At 54.2% G+C, this 24,942-nt stretch overlaps 1 protein-coding gene across 1 annotated transcript in view; it reads right to left on the bottom strand.

Moving 5' to 3' along the window:
* LOC129693784 (desmin-like) overlaps window positions 1-20,065 on the bottom strand; it is a 21,395-nt gene extending 1,330 nt beyond the window's left edge. Inside the window, exons 1-7 of the mRNA XM_055630553.1 lie at window positions 19,467-20,065; window positions 9,921-9,981; window positions 7,208-7,303; window positions 5,016-5,177; window positions 3,888-4,013; window positions 1,453-1,673; window positions 41-84 (exon numbers count right to left, since the gene is read on the bottom strand). Of these exons, the coding sequence (XP_055486528.1) occupies window positions 41-84; window positions 1,453-1,673; window positions 3,888-4,013; window positions 5,016-5,177; window positions 7,208-7,303; window positions 9,921-9,981; window positions 19,467-20,041 (1,285 nt within the window). The 5' untranslated portion in view covers window positions 20,042-20,065. The remainder of the gene's footprint in view (window positions 1-40; window positions 85-1,452; window positions 1,674-3,887; window positions 4,014-5,015; window positions 5,178-7,207; window positions 7,304-9,920; window positions 9,982-19,466) is intronic.
* Between the last annotated feature and the right edge of the window lie 4,877 nt (window positions 20,066-24,942).

Genomic DNA, 24,942 nt, shown 5'->3' with positions numbered 1-24,942 from the left:
TGTGCGTGTGCGTGTGCGTGTGCGTGTGAGACAGACTAACCTCTGAAGCTGAGGCTGGAGAACGACTGTACAGGAGCCACGATCCTACAACACAATCAGATAACGAACCATCAACAAAGCCCGTGGTCGGCACGGTGACGCAGCGGTAGAGTTACTGCCTCACGGCGCCGGAGACCCGGGATCGATCCTGACCACAGGTGCTGTCTGTAAGGAGTTTGCACGTTCTCCCCGTGACCTGCGTGGGTTTTCTCCGGGCGCTCCGGTTTCCTCCCACACTCCAAAGACGTGCGGGTTTGTAGGTTAATTGGCTTGGATAAAATTAGTAAATGGCACCTAGTGTGTGTGTGTGTGTGTGTGTAGGATTGTGTGAATCACCTGTAGCTCAACACCATCAACACTCAGGGGATGTTTGTGGACTTTAGGAGGAGAGGAACACCCCTGTCCCCAGACTGGGGAGAAGGCAGGAACGGGGTACTGATTGTGGACGATCAGCCATGATCACATTGAATGGCGGTGCTGGCTCGAAGGGCCGAATGGCCTATTCCTGCACCTATTGTCTGTTGTCTATTTAGTTTTAGTTTGGAGATATAGCATGGAAGCAGGCCCTTAGGCTCACAGAGTCAAATAAAGGCACTGTCTCCATAAACTAAGTGAAACTAACCCAATGGTGTGGATGGGCACTTTACCTCGTACACTCTGGAGTTTAGAAGGATGAGAGGGCATCTCATTGAAACATATAAGATTATTAAGGGCTTGGACACACTAGAGGCAGGAAACATGTTCCCGATGTTGGGGGAGTCCAGAACCAGGGGCCACACACACACAGTTTAAGAATAAGGGGTAAGCCATTTAGAACGGAGACGAGGAAACACTTTTTCTCACAGAGAGTTGTGAGTCTGTGGAATTCTCTGCCTCACAGAGGGCGGTGGAGGCCGGTTCTCTGGATACTTTCAAGAGAGAGCTGGATAGGGCTCTTAAAGATAGCGGAGTCAGGGGATATGGGGAGAAGGGCAGGAACGGGGTACTGATTGGGGATGATCAGCCATGATCGCATTGAATGGTGGTGCTGGTTCGAAGGGCTGAATGGCCTACTCCTGCACCTATTGTCTATTGTCATTCTTACTAAGAGCAGTACAACAGACGTGTAGGCGCAGAGTGCTGGAGTAACTCAGCGGGTCAGGCAGCATCTATGGAGAACATGGATAGGTGACGTTTCACAGAGTGCTGGAGTAACTCAGCGGGTCAGGCAGCATCTGTGGAGAACATGGATAGGTGACGTTTCACAGAGTGCCGGAGTAACTCAGCGGGTCAGGCAGCATCTGTGGAGAACATGGATAGGTGACGTTTCACAGAGTGCCGGAGTAACTCAGCGGGTCATCTGTGGGGAGAGGGAGTGGGTGAGGTGTGGGATGGAGGTCCCATTGACCGGGTGTTGGATGGACGTCCCCCTACCTGCTCTCCTCGCCCTCCAGCAGCTTGCGGTAGGTGGCTATCTCCACGTCCAGGGCCATCTTGACGTTGAGGAGGTCCTGGTATTCCCGCAGGTGCCGGGCCATCTCGTCCTTCAGGCGCCTGATCTCCTCCTCCAGGTGGCCAATGGTGTCGGCGTAGCCCCCCGCCTCGCCCCCAAAACGCTCCTCCATCTCACGCAGCTGCCGCAGCAGCGACTCGTTCTGGGGGGGAGGAGAGGGGGGAGGGGGGGGGGGAGGGGGGGGGGGGGGGGGAGGGGGGGGGGGGGGGGGGGGGGGGGGGAGAGGGGGAGGGGGGAGAGGGGGGGAGGGGAGGGGGGGGGAGGAGAGGGGGGGGGGGAGGGGTTAGAGTGGGGGGGGTTAGAGTGGGGGGTTTAGAGTGGGGGGTTAGAGTGGGTGGGGGGGTTTAGAGGGGGGGGGGGGTTAGAGTGGGGGGGAGGAGAGGGGGGGGGGGGGAGAGGGGTTAGAGTGGGGGGGGGGTTAGAGTGGGGGGGGGGTTAGAGTGGGGGGGGTTAGAGTGGGGGGGAGAGAGGGGGTTAGAGTGGGGGGGGGTTTAGAGTGGGGGGTTAGAGTGGGGGGGAGAGAGGGGTAGAGAGGGGGGGGGTTAGAGAGGGGGGTTAGAGTGAGGAGGGGGGGAGAGAGGGGTTAGAGTGGGGGGGGTTAGAGTGGGGGGGAGAGGGGGTAGAGTGGGGGGTTAGAGTGGGGGGTTAGAGTGGGGGGGAGAGAGAGGGGGGAGGGAGTTAGGGGGGGGGGTTAGAGTGGGGGGGGGTTAGAGTGGGGGGGGTTAGAGTGGGGGGGGGGAGAGGGGGGTTAGAGTGGGGGGGGTGGGTTAGAGTGGGGGGGGTTAGAGTGGGGGGGGGGAGAGGGGGTTAGGGTTAGAGTGGGGGGGGTTAGAGTGGGGGGGGGTTAGAGTGGGGGGGAGAGGGAGAGAGGGGGGAGGGGGGGGGGGTGGGGTTAGAGTGGGGTGGAGGAGAGGGTTTAGAGTGGGGGGGTTAGAGTGGGGTTTTTTTTTTGGGGGAGAGGGGTTAGAGTGGGGGGGGAGAGGGTTAGAGTGGGGGGGTTAGGAGGTGGGGGGGAGAGGGTTAGAGTGGGGGGGGGTTAGAGTGGGGGGGGTTAGAGTGGGGGGGAGAGGGGTTAGAGATAGGGGGGGGGGGGTTAGAGTGGTTTTTTTTTAGGGGGGTTAGAGTGGGGTGGGAGAGAGGGGTTAGAGGGGGGGGGTTAGAGTGGGGGGGTTAGAGGGGGGGGGAGAGGGGTTAGAGTGGGGGGGTTAGAGTGGGGGGGGGTAGAGTGGGGGGGAGAGGGGTTAGAGTGTGGGGGGGGGGTTAGAGTGGGGGGGGGAGGGGTTAGAGGGGGGGTTAGAGTGGGGGGAGAGTGGAGGAGGGGTTAGAGTGGGGGGGTTTTTTAGAGGGGGGGGGTTTTAGAGTGGGGGGGGTTAGAGAGTGGGGGGGGGGTTAGTGGGGGGGTTAGAGTGGGGGGGGAGGGGGTTAGAGTGGGGGGGGGGGGGGGTAGAGAGTGGGGGGGTTAGAGTGAGAGGGGTTAGAGTGGGGGGGTTTAGAGTGGGGGGGGGTAGTTTTAGAGAGGGGGGGAGTGGGGGGGGTTAGAGTGGGGGGGGTTTAGAGTGGGGGGGAGTGGGGGGGGTTAGAGTGGGGGGGGTTAGAGTAGGGGGGGGGTTAGAGTGGGGGGGTTTAGAGTGGGGGGGGTTAGAGTGGGGGGGGGTTAGAGTGGGGGGGGGGGGAGAGTGGGGGGGGGTTTAGTGGGGGGGAGGAGGGGTTAGAGTGGGGGGGGTTAGAGTGGGGGGGGTTAGAGTGGGGGGGGGGTGGGGGGGGTTAGAGTGGGGGGGGTTAGAGTGGGGGGGGGAGAGGGGGGGTTAGAGTGGGGGGGGTTAGAGGGGGGGGGTTAGAGTGGGGGGGGGGGGGTTAGAGTGGGGGGGGTTAGAGTGGGGGGGGGTTAGAGTGGGGGGGGTTAGAGTGGGGGGGGGGTCAGAGTGGGGGGGGGTTAGAGTGGGGGGGGGTCAGAGTGGGGGGGTCAGAGTGGGGGGGTTAGAGTGGGGGGGGGGGTTAGAGTGGGGGGGTTAGAGGGGGGGGGTTAGAGTGGGGGGGGGGGGGGAGACAGAACAGGGGTGAGAGGGGGGGACAGACCAGGGGGCAGGGGCAGAGAGATCGGGGGGAGAGTGTGGGGGGGGGGGGTAGAGAGGGGGGGAGCAGCAAGAGGGGAAGAGAGAGGGGGAGGCGAGAATAGTGAGGGGGGTTCAGAGTAGGGGGGGGGGGAGAGGGTGGGGGGGGGGGGAGGGAGTATCAGAGTGTACGCAAGAATAGTGCAGGTGGGCAAGAGTGGATAGAACAAGGGGGGGGGGGAGAGGCAGGGTGGGGGCGGCACGGGGGTGTGGGGAGCAGGGGGGGCGGGAGGGCAAAGACTCACAGATCCCTTGAGGGCGTCGATCTCGCAGGTGTAGGTCTGTATCTGGTGCCTGAACTCCATGGCCTCCTGCTTGGCCTGCCGCAGTGCGTCATTGTGCTTCACCGCGCTCTGGTTCAGGTCCGCAACCTGCCGGGGGGGGGATAGCAACAGAATGAGGCCATTCGGCCCATCAGGTCTACTCCGCCGTTCAATCATGGCTGATCTGTCTCTCCCTCCTAACCCCATTCTCCTGCCTTCTCCCCATAACCCCTGACACCCGCACTAATCAAGAATCTGTTTATCTCTGCCGTAAAAATATCCACTGACTTGTGGCCTCCACAGCCGTCTGTGTGGCAAAGACTCCCACAGATTCACCACCCTCTGGCTAAACAGATTCCTCCTCATCTCCTTCCTGAAGGAACGTCCTTTAATTGGATAATAGACAATAGACAATAGGTGCAGGAGTAGGCCATTCGGCCCTTCTAGCCAGCACCGCCATTCAATGTGATCATGGAACTTGGCAGTGAAATGCAGCAACTCTAAACAAACCCTCCCCCACCCCCACACCCCTTTAGTAGACGCAGTGGTCCCACCTCTAGACAAACCCACCCCCACCCCTTGTAGACACAGTGGTCCCACCTTTAGACAACTACCCCCCCTCCACACTTACCACTAACACCACCCTCACCCCCATCTCCCACCCCCACCCCCTTGTGTTGACACAGTGGTCCCCACCTCTAGACAACCCTCCCCCACCCTCACCCCTAACCCCACCCCCATCTCCCACCCTTGTATAGATAGTGATCCTCACCTCTAGCCAAACCCACCCTCATCCCTATCCCCCACACCCCACACTGTGGTCCCCACCACTAGACAACCCCACCCTCACCCTCACCCCTAACCCACCCCCGCCCCCCATCTCCCACCCCCTGTGTAGACACAATGGTCCCCACCTCTAGACAACTACCCCCCCTCCACACTTACCACTAACACCACCCCCGCCCCCCCATCTCCCACCCCTTGTATAGATAGTGGTCGCTAGCCAAACCCACCCCAAACCCCCACCCCCTTGTGTTGACACAGTGGTCCCCACCGCTAGGCGAACCTCACCCCCACGTCCCGTCCCCCCCCCCCCCCCCCCCCCACTACCTTGGACTTGTACCACTCCTCGGCCTCCTGTACGTTCTTGGCGGAGATGGACTCGTACTGGGCGCGGATGTCACGGAGAGCGGCGGTGAGGTCGGGCTTGGCCACGTCGATCTCCACCTGGACCTGCTGCTCCTGGAGCTGAGCGTGGAGCTCGTGGAGTTCCTGCGGTGGGGGGGGAGGGGGGGGGGGGGGGGAGAGGTGGTCAGCTGCGGAGCGGGGAGTTCCCCACCCCCCACCCCCCAGTCGCGTCAACTCCGCCATTCGCTCACGGATCGCTCCGCCCTCCCCCGTCCCCGCCTTATATCTCCACCATGTCCCCACCCCCCCCCCCACCCCCCCCCCCCCCCCCCCCCCCCCACCCCCCCCCCCCCCCCCCCCCCCCCCCCCCCCCCCCCCCCCCCCCCCCCCCCCCCCCCCCCCCCCCCTCGGCCATCAGCGTTCCCGGGACCTCACGCCCCTTAATCCCGGCATCATTCCCGGCAATCTCCCGAGCACCATCATGTCTACTCCGCCATTCGATCATGGCTGATCTATCTCTCCCTCCTAACCCCATTCTCCTGCCTTCTCCCCATAACCCCTGACACCCGTACAGATCATAGAAAATAGGTGCAGGAGGAGGCCATTCGGCCCTTCGAGCCAGCACCGCCATTCATTGTGATCATGGCTGATCGTCCCCAATCAATAACCCGTGCCTGCCTTCTCCCCATATCATAGAAACATAGAAACATAGAAATTAGGTGCAGGAGTAGGCCATTCGGCCCTTCGAGCCTGCACCGCCATTCAATATGATCATGGCTGATCATCCAACTCAGTATCCCGTACCTGCCTTCTCTCCATACCCCCTGATCCCTTTAGCCACAAGGGCCACATCTAACTCCCTCTTAAATATAGCCAATGAACTGTGGCCTCAACTACCCTCTGTGGCAGAGAGTTCCACAGATTCACCACTCTCTGTGTGAAAAAAGTTCTTCTCATCTCGGTTTTAAAGGATTTCCCTCTTATCCTTAAGCTGTGACCCCTTGTCCTGGACTTCCCCAACATCGGGAACAATCTTCCTGCATCTCTTGACTCCACTATCCCCTAGAGCTTTATCTAACTCTCTCTTAAATCCATCCAGCGACTTGGCCTCCACTGCCCTCTGTGGCAGGGGATTCCACAAATTCACAACTCACTGGGTGAAAAAGTTTTCAAAAGAATCACTGTATATGTAGTTTAGGTTTCCCCACTGCTTTGAAAGTGCCCCATTGGACAGGGGTTGGTGTTGCCTCTGCTACAATTAAAAGTCTAATCTTGGCCGCTTCCCGTTTGAGCTGTATATTGATGTTAGAAAAAACGCTATCACATACGGCTGTGATTTTTGGCCATCTTACTCAGAGTCCCCCTCCGCTCATCAGGTGCCGTGGACCCATCGATGAAAAATAAATGAGTTATTAGTGTTTAAAAAATGGTGAGATTCTCTCTTCCGCCAATCACGCCATGAAGGCCGCGCCCCTCCCAGTGAGACTCTAAAACCCGGAAGTGTGGGTGTGGCTCAGTCTCTGCAAGATGGGGGAGGGAGAGGTCACGGCTCGCTGTCTTTAGTGGCCTTGCACCCTGCTTGAAATGGCATGACACTGCACTTGAATTTGGTGGCCTTGCACCCTGCTTGAAATGGAATTTCAAGGAATAGCCGTGAGTCAACTGCCAGCCCACCAACCGTGAGTGAGTGAGCTGCCAGCCCACCAGCCTTGAGTGACTGAGCCGCCAGCCCAAGAATCCATTCGGCCCACAATGTCCATACTAGCCCTCTGGAAAACACAACACCCATACTATTAGTACGCTCCTGAAAGCCCCCCTCCCCCACTGGCCACCAATATTGGAATTGGTGGAGAGGTGGAATATTACGTTGAGGTACCAGTCCTGTGATGTTGAGACCCAATGGGTCCCACTTAGTCTAGTAATCTTATATGTTTCAATGAGATACCCTCTCATCCTTCTAAACTCCACAGAGTGTACAAGCCCACAGCCGCTCCACATTCTCTCAGCATATGACAGTCCCGCCATCCCGGGAATTAACCTGGTGAACCTACGCTGCGCTCCCTCAATAGCAAGAATGCCCTTCCTCAAATTAGGGGACCAAAACTGCACACAGTACTCCGGGTGTAACCAGTGACGTGTAGCCAGTATCGAGGCCCTGGTTTGTCCACACTCACCTCCTCATGGACCTTCTTGAGGAAGGCGATCTCCTCGTTGAGAGACTCGATCCTGCGCTCCAATTCCAGTCGTGCCAGGGTGGCTGCATCCACATCCTGCGGGAGGGAGAGAGAGAGAGGGAGGTGTATGCCATGGCCTGCCATATCATTCCCGGCGTTCCCGACCCCCCCATCCCCCCTCCTCCTCCCCCACTACCAGCTGACAGCACCGGCCACAGAAGCAATGCCGCACGCAATCCACTAACACCACTGGTCAATGGCAGGCAAGACAGGACAGAACGCGCAGGGGAGCTTCAGTGAGTTCTCAGTCTAGTCTAGTCTGCTGCCAGTAGACACAGAGTGCTGGAGTAACTCAGCGGGTCAGGCAGCATCTGTGGAGAACATGGATAGGTGACGTTTCACAGAGTGCTGGAGAAACTCAGCGGGTACAGCAGCATCTGTGGGGAACATGGATAGGTGACGTTTTGGGCTGAAATCCTGGAGAAAATAGGCAACGTTTCGGGCCAAAACCCTGAAGGAAATAGGCAAAGTTTCGGGCAGAAACCCGGAAGGGTTTCGGCCCGAAACATTGCCTATTTCCAGAAGGTTCGGCTCGAAACGTTGCCTATTTCCTTAGCTCCATAGATGCTGCTGCACCATAAGTCAGCGGGTCAGGCAGCATCTGTGGAGAACATGGAATAGGTGACGTTTCACAGAGTGCTGGAGTAACTCAGCGGGTCAGGCAGCATCTGTGGAGAACATGGATAGGTGACGTTTCACAGAGGTGCTGGAGTAACTCAGCGGGTCAGGCAGCACCTCTGGAGAGAAGGAATGGGTGAAACATCATAGGAGGAATGTCTTTAGCCAGTGGGTGGTGAATCTGTGGGATTCTTTTCTTGGAGGCCACAAGTCAGTGGATATATTTAAGGCAGAGATAGATAGACTCTTGATCAGTGCGGGTGTCAGGGGTTATGGGGAGAAGGCAGGAGAATGGGGTTGGGAGGGAGAGATAGATCAGCCACGAGTGATTGGCGGAGTAGACTTGATGGGCCGAATGGCCTAATTCTACTCCGATCACTCATGAGCTGATGACACCGGTATTAATCAAGCACTAATTAAGGGTCAGGCAGCATCTCTGGAGAAAAGGGGTGAGATGGTCATGGTGGCCCAGCGGTAGAGTCGCTGCCTTATAGCAAATGCAGCGCCGGAGACCCGGGTTCCATCCCGACTACGGGCGCTGTCTGTACGGAGTTTGCACGTTCTCCCCGTGACCTGCGTGGGTTTTCTCCGAGATCTTCGGTTTCCTCCCACACTCCAAAGACGTACAGGTTTGTAGGTTAATTGGCTTGGTGTAAATGTAACATTGTCCCTAGAGTGTGTAGGATAGTGTTAGTGATGGTGTTAATGTGCGGGGATCGCTGGTCGACACAGACCCGGTGGGCCGAAGGGCCTGTCTCCGTGCTGTATCTCTAAATGAAATTAAACTACCTCCTCTGGCAGCTCCTGAGGGTGGGGGGGGGGGGTGAATGTGGGTTGGGGGGGGGGGGAGTGGGAGGGTGAGGGTGAAGGTGGGGCTGGAGGAGGGTGGGTGTGAAGGTGGGTGACTGTGGGGGTGGGGGGTGGAGGGGGTGGGGGGGTGAGGGGTGGGGGTGAGGGTGGGGGTGGGGGAGTAACTCAGGGGGTGGGGGTGGGGGTGTGGGGAGGGGGTGGGGGGGGGGGGGTGTGGGGTGTGGGGGGGGGGGGGGGGGTGGGGTTGTGGAGGGGGGGGGAGCGGGGGAGAGATGGAGGGAATGGGGGTGTGGGTGGGGGGGGTGGGGGTGTGGGGGTGAGGGAGGGTGGGGGTGGGGGTGGGGGGGGGGTGTGGGGGGGGGTGTGGGGGGGGGGTGTGTGTGTGCGTGGGGGTGTGAGTGTGGGGGAGATAGTGGGGTGCGTGTGTGTGTGGGGTGCGGGTGTGGGTGTGTGGGGTGCGTGGGGGTTAGGTGGTGGGGGTGGGGGTGTGGGGGGGGGTGGGGGGGGGGGGGGTTGGGTGTGGGGGTGGGGGGGGGGGGTGGGGGGGAGGGGGGGGGGTGGGGGGGGGGGGGGGGGGGGGGGGGGGGTGGGTGTGGGTGGGGGTGTGGGTGGGGGGTGGGGGGGGGGGGGGGGGGGGGGGGGGGGGGGGGGGGGGGGGGGGGGGGTGGGGGGGGGGGGTGGGGGGGTGGCGGGTGGGGGTGTGGGTGCGGGGGTGGGTGTGGGTGTGGGGGGGGGTGTGGGGGGTGGGGTGTGGGTGGGGGTGGGGGGGGGGCTGTGTGGGGGAGGGGGGTGGGGGTGGGGGGGTGTGACCTGCGTGGGGTGGGGGTGGGTGGGGGGGGGGGATGTGGGGGTGGGGGTGGGGGGTGGGGACGTGGGTGTTGTAGGTGGGGGTTGGGTGTGGGGGGGGGTGGGGGTGGGGGTGGGGGGGTGGGGGGGAGTGTGAGGGAGATGTGGGGGTGGGGGTGTGGGTGTGGGTGGGGGTGGGTGTGGGGGTGGGGGTGGGGGTGGGGGGGGGTGGGGGTGAGGGTGAGGGTGGGGGTGTGGGGGTGGGGGTGTGGGTGGGGGTGGGGGTGGGGGGGGCGGGGGTGGGGGGTGGGGGTGGGGGTGGGGGTGGGGGTTGGGGGGTGGGGGTGGGGGTGGGGGTGGGGGGGGGGGTGGGGGTGGGGGTGTGGGGGTGTGGGGGTGGGTGTGGGGGTGGGGGTGGGAGTGGGGGGACTGGGTTTACCTGGCGGAATGCTGCCAAGTTATGTTCAGCTTCCTCCTTGAGTTGTATCTCCTCCTGCAACCTGCAAGACAAGAGAAAGACAAAGTCATCACCGTCCTCACCTCCCCGCGGCATTCACAGTCCGGCCTCAACTACCCTGTTATCAGGCAACTGAACCATCCCACCACAACCAGCGAGCGGTCCTGAACTACCATCTACCTTATTGGTGACCCTCGGACTATCCTTGATCGGACTTTGCTGGCTTTACCTTGCGCTAAACGTTATTCCCTTTATCGTGTATCTGTGGACTACTGCAACTCACTTCTCCTTGGCATCAGCTCCACCTACATCAACCGACTCCCAACTGGTCCAGAACGCAGCCGCCCGACTCATCACCCACACCAAATCCTGGCATCACATCACTCCAGTCCTCAAACAACTTCACTGGCTTCCCATCTCCCACCGGATCACCTACAAAATCCTGGTCCTCACCTACAAAGCCCTCCACCATCTGCCCCCCCCCCCCCATATCTCACTGACCTCCTCTCCCCCTACCAACCCTCACGGTCCCTCAGATCCACATCAGCCGGTCTCCTCTCCATCCACAAGTCCAACCTCCGCAGTTTAGGGGACAGAGCCTTCTCCAGGGCAGCTCCCAGGCTCTGGAATTCCCTCCCCCAACTGATCCGCAATTCCGTGTCCCTCACCATCTTCCAGTCCCGCCTCAAGACCCATCTCTTCACCTCTGCCTATCCTTAGCCCCACGTCCCCCTCCCTTTTCATCTGTGCATGAATTGCCTCATATTGTGTTTTGTATTGAATTCTGTCTTTACTTTGTGTACTAGTCATGTCTCTACTATTTATTTCATTCCCCTTACATGTTTTTCCTCTACCTGCTAAATTTTTGTAAGGTGTCCTTGAAACTCTTGAAAGGCGCCCATAAATAAAATATTATTATTGTTATTATTATTATTATTATCGGCCTGTCTATTTGGGCGATTTTTCAGGTGACTGGAAACTGGAATGGCGGTAAAACCGGCAACTGGAATGGCGATTGTCAAAGTGGAACACATGTATGCACGCGCACGCACACACAAACGCACACACACTTAAACGCACACACACGCACAAACGCACACGCACGCACTCAGCACACGTGCACACGCACGCACACACACACTTAAACGCACACACACACACACGCACGCACGCGCACGCATACACACACACACACACACACGCACAAGCACACGCACACACACACAAACGCACACACACACTTAAACGCACACACACACAAACGCACAAGCACACGCACGCACATGCACGCACTCAGCACACGTGCGCATGCACACGCACACACACACACGCGCACACACACACGTTATGCAGGCAGGGGTCAGGGCAAGTGGTGGTAGTGCTGTCTGAGTGAAATTCTTTGCAAGATGCAAGACCAACGTGATACAGACACACACCGCGATGAACAGGAAGGTTGCCGCTGTCATTAAGATGCCGAAAGCACAGTGTACGGTAAGTCCTTTAAAAGAGGGGAGGAAGAAGGAGGGAGAAGGCGTGGAGACAACTTTTAAGAAGCCAGACATACACGGCTGTGAAGCTCGACGGACATTTAACATTACCGGTCGGTTATCCTTGGCTCTGAAAACGACTGCTTACGTTTTTTCCCCCCCAATGGGCGAAAGCAATTCACCGGTCAACACCGGCTGCAACCTACGGCAACCCTCGACCTCCTGGCGACCCACATACGGCACGAGAATTCTCGCTGCTCCCCATGGCGGCTTCATTCCAGTCGCCGCTAATTTTCCAAACGCGTTGAAAAGTTAGCGGTGACCATAATGAGGCCGCGACACGCCCCCAGAATGCTGGAACTCCTCGCGGCCACGAAGGCGACTCAGCGGCAACCGCCCGCAAACATGTGGCGATCGCAGTCTCCTGAAGTCGTCTAACTGGGACAGGCGCACAAATGGCTCAATTGTGAACACGTATTTGAGTATTTGAGATTTGAGTATAGGAGCAGGGAGGTTCTACTGCAGTTGTACAGGGTCTTGGTGAGACCACACCTGGAGTATTGCGTACAGTTTTGGTCTCCAAATCTGAGGAAGGACATTATTGCCATAGAGGGAGTGCAGAGACGGTTCACCAGACTGATTCCTGGGATGTCAGGACTGTTTCATGAAGAAAGACTGGATAGACTTGGTTTATACTCTCTAGAATTTAGGAGATTGAGAGGGGATCTTATAGAAACTTACAAAATTCTTAAGGGGTTGGACAGGCTAGATGCAGGAAGATTGCTCCCGATGTTGGGGAAGTCCAGGACAAGGGGTCACAGCTTAAGGATAAGGGGGAAATCCTTTAAAACCAAGATGAGAAGAACTTTTTTCACACAGAGAGTGGTGAATCTCTGGAACTCTCTGCCACAGAGGGTAGTCAAGGCCAGTTCATTGGCTATATTTAAGAGGGAGTTAGATGTGGCCCTTGTGGCTAAAGGGATCAGAGGGTATGGAGAGAAGGCAGGTACGGGATACTGAGTTGGATGATCAGCCATGGTCATATTGAATGGCGGTGCAGGCTCGGAGGGCCGAATGGCCTCTACTCCTGCACCTAATGTCTATGTTCTATGTTTCTATGTATTGTCTTTCCGGACACCAAGTACACACAAACAACACACAGAGGGATACAGTGTGGAAACAGTAACTTCAACGGACCCTCTCAATGGGCCATTTCCAGAACTTGTCCTCAAGCACGCTGACTACGCCCACATGAGGAGTTGGCCCAGGAGCAAAGAGGTCCAATCCATGCGTTGTACTGGGCCCTAACTGATTCCAAACGTTGGAGATAGTCCCAGCCTCAGTTACCTCCCCTAATTTGAGGAAGCTCGTTCCATACACCACTACCCTGTGCGTGAAAAAGTTACCCCTCAGTTTCCTATTCAATCTTTTCCCCCTTCACGTTGAACCTGTGTCCTCTGGTCCTCGATTCCCCTACTCTGGGCATGAGAGACTCTGTGCATCTACCCGATCTATTCCTCTCATGATTTTATACACCTCTATCATATATCCCCTCATCCTCCTGCGCTCCAAGGAATAGAGACCCAGCCTGCTCAACCTCTCCCTTTCAAGAGGTTCCGGGTTCCTGATTCCTGGGATGTCAGGACTGTCTTATGAAGAAAGACTGGATAGACTTGGTTTATACTCGCTAGAATTTCGGAGATTGAGAGGGGATCTTATAGAAACTTACAAAATTCTTAAGGGGTTGGACAGGCTAACCATATAACCATATAATAACCATATAGCAATTACAGCACGGAAACAGGCCATCTCGACCCTTCTAGTCCGTGCCGAACACATAATCTCCCCTAGTCCCATCTACCTGCACTCAGACCATAACCCTCCATTCCTTTCCCGTCCATATGCCTATCCAGTTTATTTTTAAATGATAAAAACAAACCTGCCTCCACCACCTTCACCGGAAGCTCATTCCACACAGCTACCACTCTCTGAGTAAAGAAGTTCCCCCTCATGTTACCCCTAAACTTCAGTCCCTTAATTCTCATGTCATCTACCCCCTATTGTTTGACATCTTCAGATCTACTCTCAGTGGGAAAAGCTTTTTCACATCAACTCTGTCTATCCCTCTCATCATTTTAAAAACCTCTAAATCAAGTCCCCCCTTAACCTTCTGCGCTCCAAAGAATAAAGACCCTAACTTGTTCAACCTTTCTCTGTAACACAAGCTCTATGCAGGAAGATGCTCCCGATGTTGGGGAAGTCCAGGACAAGGGGTCACAGCTTAAGGATAAGGGGGAAGGAAATCTTTTAGGACTTGAGATGAGAAGAACTTTTTTTCTCACAGAGGAGTGGTGAATCTCTGGAATTCTCTGCCAGAAGAATGGGTAGTGCAGAGAGGTTCACCAGACAGATTCCTGGGATGTCAGGGTCTTATGAAGAAAGACTGGATAGACTTGGTTTATACTCTCTAGAATTTAGGAGATTGAGAGGGGATCTTATAGAAACTTACAAAATTCTTAAGGGGTTGGACAGGCTAGGTGCAGGAAGATTGTTCCCGATGTTGGGGAATGATCCAGGACCAGGGGATCAGCATTGAATGGCGGTGCAGGCTTTTTTCACACAGAGAGTGGTGAATCATGGGAACTCCTACTCAGAGGGTGCACCCATTGTCAATAGATTTACAGGGAGTTAGATGTGGCCCTTGTCTTTCAGGTACGGGGTACTGAGTTGGATGATCAGCCATGATCACATTGAATGGCGGTGCAGGCATCTAGATACAATAGACCCTTTCTTCATGTCCATCTAGTTTATAGTCTAGTTCGGAGACACAGCGCAGAAACAGGCCCTTCGGCCCATTGGGTTCGCCCTGACCCAGCGAGCCTTGTACACTAACATAATCCTCTCCACACATTAGGGACAATTTACAATTGTGTGTCCCAAAGCCAATTAACCTACAAACCTGCACGTCTTTGGAGTGTGGGAGCGCCCGGAGAAAACCCACTCAGGTCACGGAGGGAGAACGTGCAAACTCCGTACAGACAGCACCCACAGTCAGGATGGAACCCGGGTCTCTGCTGCTGTGAGGCAGCAGCTCCACCGCTACACCATGTTCTGGCCCTTCACCTTCTCTCTTGCTCCTCCTCGGTGTAATAGACAATAGACAACAGGTGCAGGAGTAGAGGCCATTCAGCCCTTCGAGCCAGCACCGCCATTCAATGTGTGATCATGGCTGATCATCCACAATCAGTACCCCGTTCCTGCCTTCTCCCCATATCCCCTGACTCCGCTATTTTTAAGAGCCCTATCTAGCTCTCTCTTGAAAGTATCCAGAAAACCGGCCTCCACCGGCCTCTGTGGCAGAGAATTCCACAGACTCACCACTCTCTGTGTGAAAAAGGAGGTTTCCTCGTCTCCGTTCTAAATGGCTTACCCCTTATTCTTAAACTGTGTGTGTGGCCCCTGGTTCTGGACTCCCCCAACATCGGGAACATGTTTCCTGCCTCTAGCGTGTCCAAGCCTTTAATAATCTTATATGTTTCAATGAGATGCCCTCTCATCCTTCTAAACTCCAGAGTGTACAAGCCCAGCCGCTCCACTCTCTCAGCATATGACAGTCCCGCCATCCCGGGAATTAACCTGGTGAACCTACGCTGGGCTCCCTCAATAGCAAGAATGTCCTTCCTCAAATTAGGGGACCAAAACTGCACACAATACTCCAGGTGTGGTCTCACTAGGGCCCAGTACAACTGCAGAAGGACCTATATTCGATTCCTCTTGTTATAAAGGCCAACATGCCATTCGCTTTCTTCACTGCCTGCTGCACCACTGCCTCCTGTTTCCATGCCTCTCATCGGATAGACATGCCCGGTTATTTTTGGACACCACTTGCTAATTCATTCGGCTGTAACATTCCCCCCCCCCCCCCCCCCCCCCCCCTCCCCCCGGCATTCCTGATGGAATTAGTTCTCAGCCCCTTCCCGATGCCCTTGAATCTAACCTTGGTTGTATCCTCTCTCCCAACAGTCTCAGCTGTCCCCTGTCATGGACACCCTCTTATCTCCCTCTATTAGTCACCCTTTCAGTTCAGTTCAGTTCAGGTAAGTTCAGAGATACAGCGCGGAAACAGGCCCCCTCCGGCCCACCCAGCGATCTCCACGCATGTTCCCGATGTTGGGGGAGTCCAGAACCAGGGGCCACACACACACACAGTTTAAGAATAAGGGGCAAGCCATTTAGAACGGAGACGAGGAAACACTTGTTCTCACAGAGAGTTGTGAGTCTGTGGAATTCTCTGCCTCAGAGGCCGGTGGAGGCCAGTTCTCTAGATACTTTCAAGAGAGAGCTACAGAGACAATAGACAATAGACAATAGGTGCAGGCCATTCGGCCCTTCAAGCCAGCACCACCATTCAATGTGTGATCATGGCTGATCATCCCCAATCAGTACCCCGTTCCTGCCTTCTCCCCATATCCCCTGACTCCGCTATCTTTAAGAGCCCTGTCTAGCTCTCTCTTGAAAGCATCCAGAGAACTGGCCTCCACCACCCTCTGAGAGTGGTGAGTCTGTGGAATTCTCTGCCTCACAGGGCGGTGGAGGCCGGTTCTCTGGATGCTTTCAAGAGAGAGTTCTGGTTTTATCCCACACTCCAAAGACGTGCAGGTTTGAAGATTAATTGGCTTTGGTAAAAATGGTAAAACTGTCTCTAGTGCGTAGGATAGCGCTGGTCGGCGCGGACTCGATGGGCCGAAGGGCCTGTTTCCACACTGTATCTCTAAAGTGAAACTCAACGCAAAACAAAACTTAAGGCTAAACTAAGGACTAAACTTAGGACTAAACGTAAGACTAAACTTAAAACTAAACTTAAGACTAAAGTTAAAACTTAAGACTAAACTTAAGAAAAAAAAAACTTAAAACAAAACTTAAGACTAAACTTAAAAAAAACTTAAGACTAAATTTAAAATAAACTTAAAATAAAACTTAAGACTAAACTTAAGAAAAAACTTAAGACTAAACTTAAGACTAAATAAAACTTAAGACTAAACTTAAGAAAAACCTTAAGACTAAACTTAAAATAAAACTTAAGGCTAAATTTAAAATAAAACTTAAAACAAAACTTAAGACTAAACTTAAGAAAAACCTTAAGACTAAACTTAAAATAAAACTTAAAATAAAACTTAAGACTAAACTTAAAACTCAACTCAAAACTCAACTCAAAACTTAAAACAAAGCGTAAACCTTTATAAAGCTCTGTCTGGCACCTCACCCCATCTATTTCTAGAGAGGGGGGTGAGATGATGATGCTGTTTGCTGTAAATGTACCCTGTGGTTATTTGTCGGGCAGCCTTGTTCTACAAGAGCCCTCATACAGTGAGTCAGATACACACGATATCCAGACAGCTGCATCATGTGTTTCGGGGAAATACAGAGATACATTCTAGATCAGGAACGCCTCATCTGCCAAAGATCAGGGCTGACTCTCCAAGAGATCCAGTCCAGGGTCCGCTAACCGAAACGTGTGCTCGCAAGGATTCCGGTTTAGAGAGAGATACAGAGCGTAGTAAGGCCCTTCGGCCCACCGAGTCCACACCAGCCAACTCTGTCCTACATTATACCGACAATTTGCAGAAGCCAATTAAACCAGCAGTACAAGCTGCACGTCTTTGGAGTGTGGGAGGAAGCCGAACATCTCGGAGAAAACCCACGCAGGTCACGGGGAGAACGTGCAAACTCCGTACAGACAGCGCCCGTGGTCGGGATCGAACCCGGGTCCCTGGCGCTGTGAGGCAGCAACTCTACCGCAGCACCACCTGAACTTATGAACACGAAGATATGAAGATCTGACTCTTGCATTCACCTGCCTTCTCCCCATAGCCATCGAGACCCTTCCTGACATGGATTAAGGTGGAGCGATCTCCATCAAAGATGTCTTACCTCTGATACAAACAAAATAGAGTCATAGAATGGCACAACGTGGAAACAGGCCCTTCGGCCCAACTTGCCCACACCGGCCAACAATGCCCCAGCTACACTTAGTCCCACCTGCCCGCGTTTGGTCCACAACCCTCCAAACCTGTCCTACCCATGTACCTGTCCAACTGTTTCTCAAACAATGGGATAGTCCCAGCCTCAACTACCTCCTCTGGCAGCTCGTTTTCTATCTTTCTATCCTATTTTCTATGTTTCTATATTGGGGATGATCAGCCATGATCACAATGAATGGTGGTGCTGGCTCGAAGGGCCGAGTGGCCTCTTCCTGCACCCATTTTCTATGTTTCTATGTTCAATACACCCACCACTCTCTGCGTGAAAAAGTTACCCCTCAGATTCCTATTAAATCTTTTCCCCACTGCCTTAAACCTGTGTCCTCTGGTCCTCGATTCCCCCACTCTGGGCAAGAGACTCTGTGCATCTACCCAATCTATTCCTCTCATGATTTTATACACCTCTATAGGGTGTATATAGCTCGAAGGGCCGAATGGCCTCCTCCTGCACCTATTTTCTATAAGATCACCCCCTCATCCTCCTGCGCTCCATGGAATAGAGACCCAGATCTGAGGAAGGACATTATTGCCATAGAGGGAGTGCAGAGACGGTTCACCAGACTGATTCCTGGGATGTCAGGACTGTCTTATGAAGAAAGACTGGATAGACTCGGTTTATACTCTCTAGAATTTAGGAGATTGAGAGGGGATCTTATAGAAACTTACAAAATTCTTAAGGGGTTGGGCAGGCTAGATGCAGGAAGATTGCTCCCGATGTTGGGGAAGTCCAGGACAAGGGGTCACAGCTTAAGGATAAGGGGGAAATCCTTTAAAACCGATATGAGAAGAACTTTTTTCACACAGAGAGTGGTGAATCTCTGGAACTCTCTGCCGCAGAGGATAGTTGAGGCCAGTTCATTGGCTATGTTTAAGAGGGAGTTAGATGTGGCCCTTGTGGCTAAGGGGATCAGGGGGTATGGAAAGAAGGCAGGTACGGGATACTGAGTTGGATGATCAGCCATGATCATATTGAATGGCGGTGCAGGCTCGAAGGGCCGAATGGCCTACTCCTGCACCTAATTTCTATGTTTCTATGTCTATGTTTCTATGACCCAGCCCTGCTCAACCTCTCCCTGTAGCTCACACCCTCTAGTCCTGGCAACATCCTCTCTGCGCCCTTTCCAACTTGGCGACATCTCTCCTATAACACGGCGCCCAGAACTGAACACAATACTCTAAATGCGGCCTCACCAACATCTTATACACCCGCAACACGACCTCCTGAAGTAACTCAGCGGGTTACCAGGAGAGTTTCAGTTTAAGGGATAAGGGATAGACACAAAAAATGCTGGAGTAACTCAGCGGGACAGGCAGCATCTCCGGAGAGAAGGAACAGGTTATCTGTGTGTGTGTGTGTCTCTCTCTCTCTGTCTCTGTGTTCTCCACATTTCTCTATGTCTCTCTGTGTCTGCATCTCTATATCTCTCCGTCTCTCTCTCTCTCTCTGTGTCTCTCCGTGTTTCTCGCTATGCCTCTGTGTCTCTCTGTGTTCTCCGCGTATCTGTGTGTCTCTGTGTCTGTGTGTCTCTCCGTCTCTCTCTCTCTCTCTCTGGGTCTCTCAGTAAACTTTCTCTGTGTCTCTCTCTCTCTCTCTATGTGTGTCTCTGCCTCTCTCTCTCTCTCTGTGTCTCTCTCTGTGCCCCCTCTCTATGTGTGTGTGTGTGTGTGTGTCTCTCTCTCTGTGTCTCTCTATGTCTGTGTGTCTCTCTCTGTATCTCTCTATGTCTCTATATCTCTCTGTGTCTCTCCGTCTCTCTCTCTCTGTGTGTGCCCCCGCGTATCTGTGTGTGTGTGTGTGTCTCTCTGTCTCTCTGTGTCTCTGTCTCTCGTCTCTGTCTCTCTCTCTCTCCGTCTCTCTCTGTATGTCTGTTTCCCACTATGTCTCACTCTCTGTCTGTCTCTCTGTGTCTCTCCGTCTCTCTCTCTCTCTGTGTCTCTGTGTGTCCCCGCGTATCTGTGTGTCTGTGTGTGTCTCTAGGTCCAACAAGGGGGGTCCTTACCTCTGCTTGAGTTTCAGCAGGTCGTCTGCCAGGTTGTCTCTCTCCACCTCCACCCGGAGTTTCTCGTTGGTCTGCGCGTCCACCTGCCTCCGGAGCTCCCTCATCTCCTGCTCGAACAGGTCGTTGACGCGCCCGGGCTCCTGCCCCTTGAGACGGCCCAGCTCGGCTGCCAGCACCTTGTTCTGCTGCTCCAGGAAGCGCACCTTCTCGATGTAGCTGGCGAAGCGGTCATTCAAGTGTTGCATCTCCGCCTTCTCGTTGGTGCGAGTGTGCAGGAACTCCTGATTCAGGGCATCTGCCAGGTTGAAGTCCACCACCTCGTAGCCGCGGCTGGGAGCCTTCACCCTGTAGCTTCCACCACCACCCCCACCCCCGACACCCATCCCGGACAGCGAGGAGAAGAGAGGAACCGCGCTGGACTTGGACACCAGGAGCCGGGAGCCACCGCCACCGCTGCCGCTGCTGTAGCGACCGCTGGAGAAGGCGGCCCGGCCAAGCTGTGGGGACCCCATCACGTTGCCCCCGAACGCCCTCCTGTATGAGCTGGATGAGGTGGTGGTGCTGGAGTAAGCCATGCCTCTGGTGTTCAAAGCCCGACTACTGCTCGCACTGTCCACGGTCCCACTATAAATACTCTAGCTGGAGGCGGGCTCTGGGCGCCTGCACTCCGCCCACCACCTCCACCTCTCCTCCCATCTCCTCCCACCTCCCATCCCATCCCCTCCCACCTCCATCCCATCTCCTCCCTCCTCCCATCTCCTCCCATCTCCTCCAATCCACTCCCTCCTCTCCTCCCATCTCCTCCCATCTCCTCCCCCATCTCCCATCTCCATTCTCCTCCCATCTCCTTCCCCAGCTCCCATCTCCCATCTCCCTCCTCCCACCATCTCCCATCTCGTCCCCCAGCTCCCATCTCCCCCATCTCCCATCCCTCAGCTCCCATCTCCCATCTCCTCCCCATCCCATCTCGTCCCCAGACTGATTCCTGGGATGTCCCAGGACTGTCTTATGATCCCAAAGACTGGATAGACTTGGTCTCCCATCTCCTATACTCTCTAGAATTTAGGAGATTGAGAGGGGATCATCCTGATAGAAACTTACAAAATTCTTGAAGGGGTTGGACAGGCTAGATGCAGGGAGATTGTTCCGGATGTTGGGGAAGTCCAGAACAGGGGGTCACAGTTTAAGGATAAGGGGGAAATCCTTTATGACCGAGATGAGAAAAACATTTTTCACACAGAGAGTGGTGAACCTCTGGAACTCTCTGCCACAGAGGGCAGTGGAGGCCAGTTCATTGGCTATATTTAAGAGGGAGTTAGATGTGGCCCTTCTGGCTAAAGGGATCAGGGGGTATAGAGAGAAGGCAGGTACGGGATACTGAGTTGGATGATCAGCCATGATCATATTGAATGGTGGTGCAGGCTCGAAGGGCCGAATGGCCTACTCCTGCACCTATTTTCTATGTTTCTATGTTTCTATCTCCCCCCATCTCCCATCTCCTCCCATCTCCCATCTCCCATCTTCTTCCACTCCCATCCCATCTCCTCCCATCTCCTCCATTCTCCTTCCACCCATCTCCCACCCACCCCACTCACAAAAAAAAAAAGATCCAGAGTGCTGGAGTCACTCGGAGAGAAGGTTTGCACTGTTCTCCTCCTGTAGGTTCAGTGATCATCCTCGACACCAGGAACTGCAAGTGCTGGTTTACGAAGAAAGGCACAAAGTGCTGGAGTAACTCAGATAATGTTACACCTTTCAATGGCGGATGGGCCGAATGGCCTAATTCTGCTCCTATCACTTATGAGCCTATGATTGTAGATGATGGGGTTAGATGGTGTCGTGTTCCCAATGTTGGGGGAGTCCAGAACCAGGGGCCACAGTTTAAGAATAAGGGTTAAGCCATTTAGGACGGAGACGAGGAAACACTTTTGCTCACAGAGAGTTGTGAGTCTGTGGAATTCTCTGCCTCAGAGGGCGGTGGAGGCAGGTTCTCTGGATACTTTCAAGAGAGAGCTAGATAGGGCTCTTAAAGATAGCGGAGTCAGGGGATATGGGGAGAAGGCAGGAACGGGGTACTGATTGGGGATGATCAGCCATGATCACATTGAATGGCGGTGCTGGCTCGAAGGGCCGAATACATAGATACATAGAAAATAGGTGCAGGAGTAGGCCATTCGGCCCTTCGAGCCAGCACCGTCATTCAATATGATCATGGCTGATCACCCACCTCAGTATCCCGTACCTGCCTTCTCTCCATACCCTCTGATCCCTTTAGCCACAAGGGCCACATCTAACTCCCTCTTAAATGGCCTACTCCTGCACCTATTTTCTATGTTTCTATCTCCGCCTCCTAACCCCATTCTCCTGCCTTCTCCCCATAACCCCTGACACCCGCACTAACCAAGAATCTATCTATCTCTGCCTTAAAAACATCCACTGACTTGTGGCCTCCACAGCCGTCTGTGTGGCAATGAGTTCCCACAGATTCACCACCCTCTGGCTAAAGAAATTCCTCCTCATCTCCTTCCGAAAAGAACGTTCCTTCAGAAACGAAGGGCGGTCACGGTGGCTCAGCGGTAGAGTTGCTGCCTTGCAGCAAACGCAGCGCCGGAGACCCAGGTTCGATCCTGACCACGGGTGCTGTCTGTACGGAGTTTGCACGTTCTCCCAGACTCCAAAGACGTGCAGGTATTGAAGGCTAATTGGCTTGGAAGCATGGTTTTTTAAAAATGGTCTCTATGTGTGCAGGATAGTGTTAGTATGCGGGGATTCACCAACAAACCTGCTGGTCTTTGGAGATACGATAGGGGCGTTTAAGACAAGGGTTGCCAACTGTCCCGTATTAGCCGGGACATCCCGTTTATTGGGCTAAATTCGGCCCCTTCGAGCCAGCACCGCCATTCAATGTGATCATGGCTTTCTTAAGGGGTTGGACAGGCTAGATGCAGGAAGATTGTTCCCGATGTTGGGGAAGTCCAGGACAGGGGGTCACAGCTTAAGGATAGAGGGGAAATCTTTTAAAACCGAGATGAGGAGAACTTATTTCACACAGAGAGTGGTGAATCTCTGGAACTCTCTGCCACAGAGGGTAGTTGAGGCCACAGTTCGTTGGCTATATTTAAGAGGGAGTTAGATGTGGCACTTGTGGCTAAGGGGATCAGAGGGTATGGAGAGAAGGCAGGTACAGGATACTGAGTTGGATGATCAGCCATGATCATATTGAATGGTGGTGCAGGCTCGAAGGGCCGAATGGCCTCCTCCTGCACCTAATTTCTATGTTTCTATGTTTCTATGTTTCTATGGCTGATCATCCCCAATTAGTACCCACAGACTCACCACTCTCTGGGTGAAAAAGTGTTTCCTCGTCTCCGTCCTAAATGGCTTACCCCTTATTCTTAAACTGTGTGTGTGTGTGGCCCCTGGTTCTGGACTCCCCCAACATCGGGAACATGTTACCTGCCTCTAGCGTGTCCAAACCCTTAATATTCATACACGTTTCAATGAGTTCCCCTCTCATCTTTCTAAACTCCAGAGAGTAGTTTAAGAGCCCAGCCGCTCCATTGTCTAAGCGTAGGACCAGGTTAGGTGGGATGTGGGCCAAATGCAGGCAAGAGGGACTCGTGTCGATTGGGCGTATAGGTTGGCGTTGGGCAAGTTGGAGCGAAGGGCCTGTTCTAACAGTTTACGTACTATCACCATCACCATCAATTGGCGGGTCATTCTGGATTCTGGGCCGAATGGCCTGATTCTAATCCTATCACTTGTAAACATGTGAATAAGGGACAATAGACAATAGGTGCAGGAGTAGGCCATTCGGCCCTTCGAGCCAGCACCGCCATTCAATGTGATCATGGCTGATCATCCACAATCAGTACCCCGTTCCTGCCTTCTCCCCATATCCCCTGACTCCGCTATCTTTAAGAGCCCTATCTAGCTCTCTCTTGAAAGCATCCAGAGAACCAGCCTCCACCGCCCACTGAGGCAGAGAATTCCACACACTCACCACTCTCTGTGAGAAAAAGTGTTTCCTCGTCTCCGTTCTAAATGGCTTACCCCTTATTCTTAAACTGTGTGTGTGTGGCCCCTGGTTCTGGACTCCCCCAACATCTGTCAACATCTGGACTCCCCCAACACTCCAAAGACCAGCAGGTTTGTTTGGCTAATTGGCTTGGCAGAATTGTCTATTATCGGTTGTGTGTGGGTGTAGGATAGTGTTGGTGTGCTGGGGCGATCCATGGTCGGCACGGACCTGGTGGGCCAAAGGGCCTGTTCCCGCCGCTGTACCTCCAAACATAAGTAACTTAAAAGATGCTGCCTGACCCGCTGAGTTACTCCAGCATTTTATCTCCATCTCCAGCGTAAACCGGCATCTGCAGTTCCTTGCTACACATTCCAACCGCTCCACTGTGCCAGCCTGGAGTCTGCATAAATATTTAGTTCCAGAACTCAATGGTTTAGAAATCAATTTACAGAAGCATCACAAACTCCACGAGACGGGGGGAGACTGTAAAACATAAACAAAAATGCATCGACTACACACTGGAACCTCAGCAGGAGGTTGGGTGTATTTTGCATAACACAACTGATATTCATGTTCAGAAGCAATAGCAGCAGAATTAGGCCATTCTTAACCCCATTCCCCTACCCTAGATAATAGACAATAGACAATAGACAATAGGTGCAGGAGTAGGCAGTAGCGGACTGGGATCTCTGGAACTCTCTGCCACAGAGGGTAGTTGAGGCCAGTTCATTGGCTATATTTAAGAGGGAGTTAGATGTGGCCCTTGTGGCTAAGGGGATCAGGGAGTATGGAGAGAAGGCAGGTACGGGATACTGAGTTGGATGATCAGCCATGATCATATTGAATGGCGGTGCAGGCTCGAAGGGCTGAATGGCCTACTCCTGCACCTAATTTCTATGTTTCTATGTTTCTATGTTTAAGGAGACATATTGGGCCTACTTGCCATCAGGCAAGCTGACACCCTGGCCAGTCCGCCACTTGGAGTAGGCCCCATATCCCCTGACTCTGCTATCTTTAAGAGCCCTATCTAGCTCTCTCTTGAAAGTATCCAGAGAACCGGCCTCCACCGCCCTCTGAGGCAGAGAATTCCACAGACTCACAACTCTCTGTGAGAAAAAGTGTTTCCTCATCTCCGTTCTAAATGGCTTACCCCTTATTCTTAAACTGTGTGTGTGGCCCCTGGTTCTGGACTCCCCCAACATCGGGAACACGTTTCCTGCCTCTAGCGTGTCCAAGCCCTTAGCAATCTTATATGTTTCAATGAGATTCCCTCTCATCCTTCTAAACGCAAGTGTGTACAAGCCCACAGCCGCTCCATTCTCTCAGCATATGACAGTCCCGCCATCCCGGGAATTAACCTGGTGAACCTACGCTGGGCTCCCTCAATAGCAAGAATGTCCTTCCTCAAATTAGGGGACCAAAACTGCACACAATACTCCAGGTGTGGTCTCACTA

Source organism: Leucoraja erinacea, unplaced genomic scaffold (assembly GCF_028641065.1).
Source record: "Leucoraja erinacea ecotype New England unplaced genomic scaffold, Leri_hhj_1 Leri_425S, whole genome shotgun sequence".
In the NCBI taxonomy this organism is placed as follows: domain Eukaryota; kingdom Metazoa; phylum Chordata; class Chondrichthyes; order Rajiformes; family Rajidae; genus Leucoraja; species Leucoraja erinaceus.
This window is presented reverse-complemented; position numbering and strand designations above follow the sequence as displayed.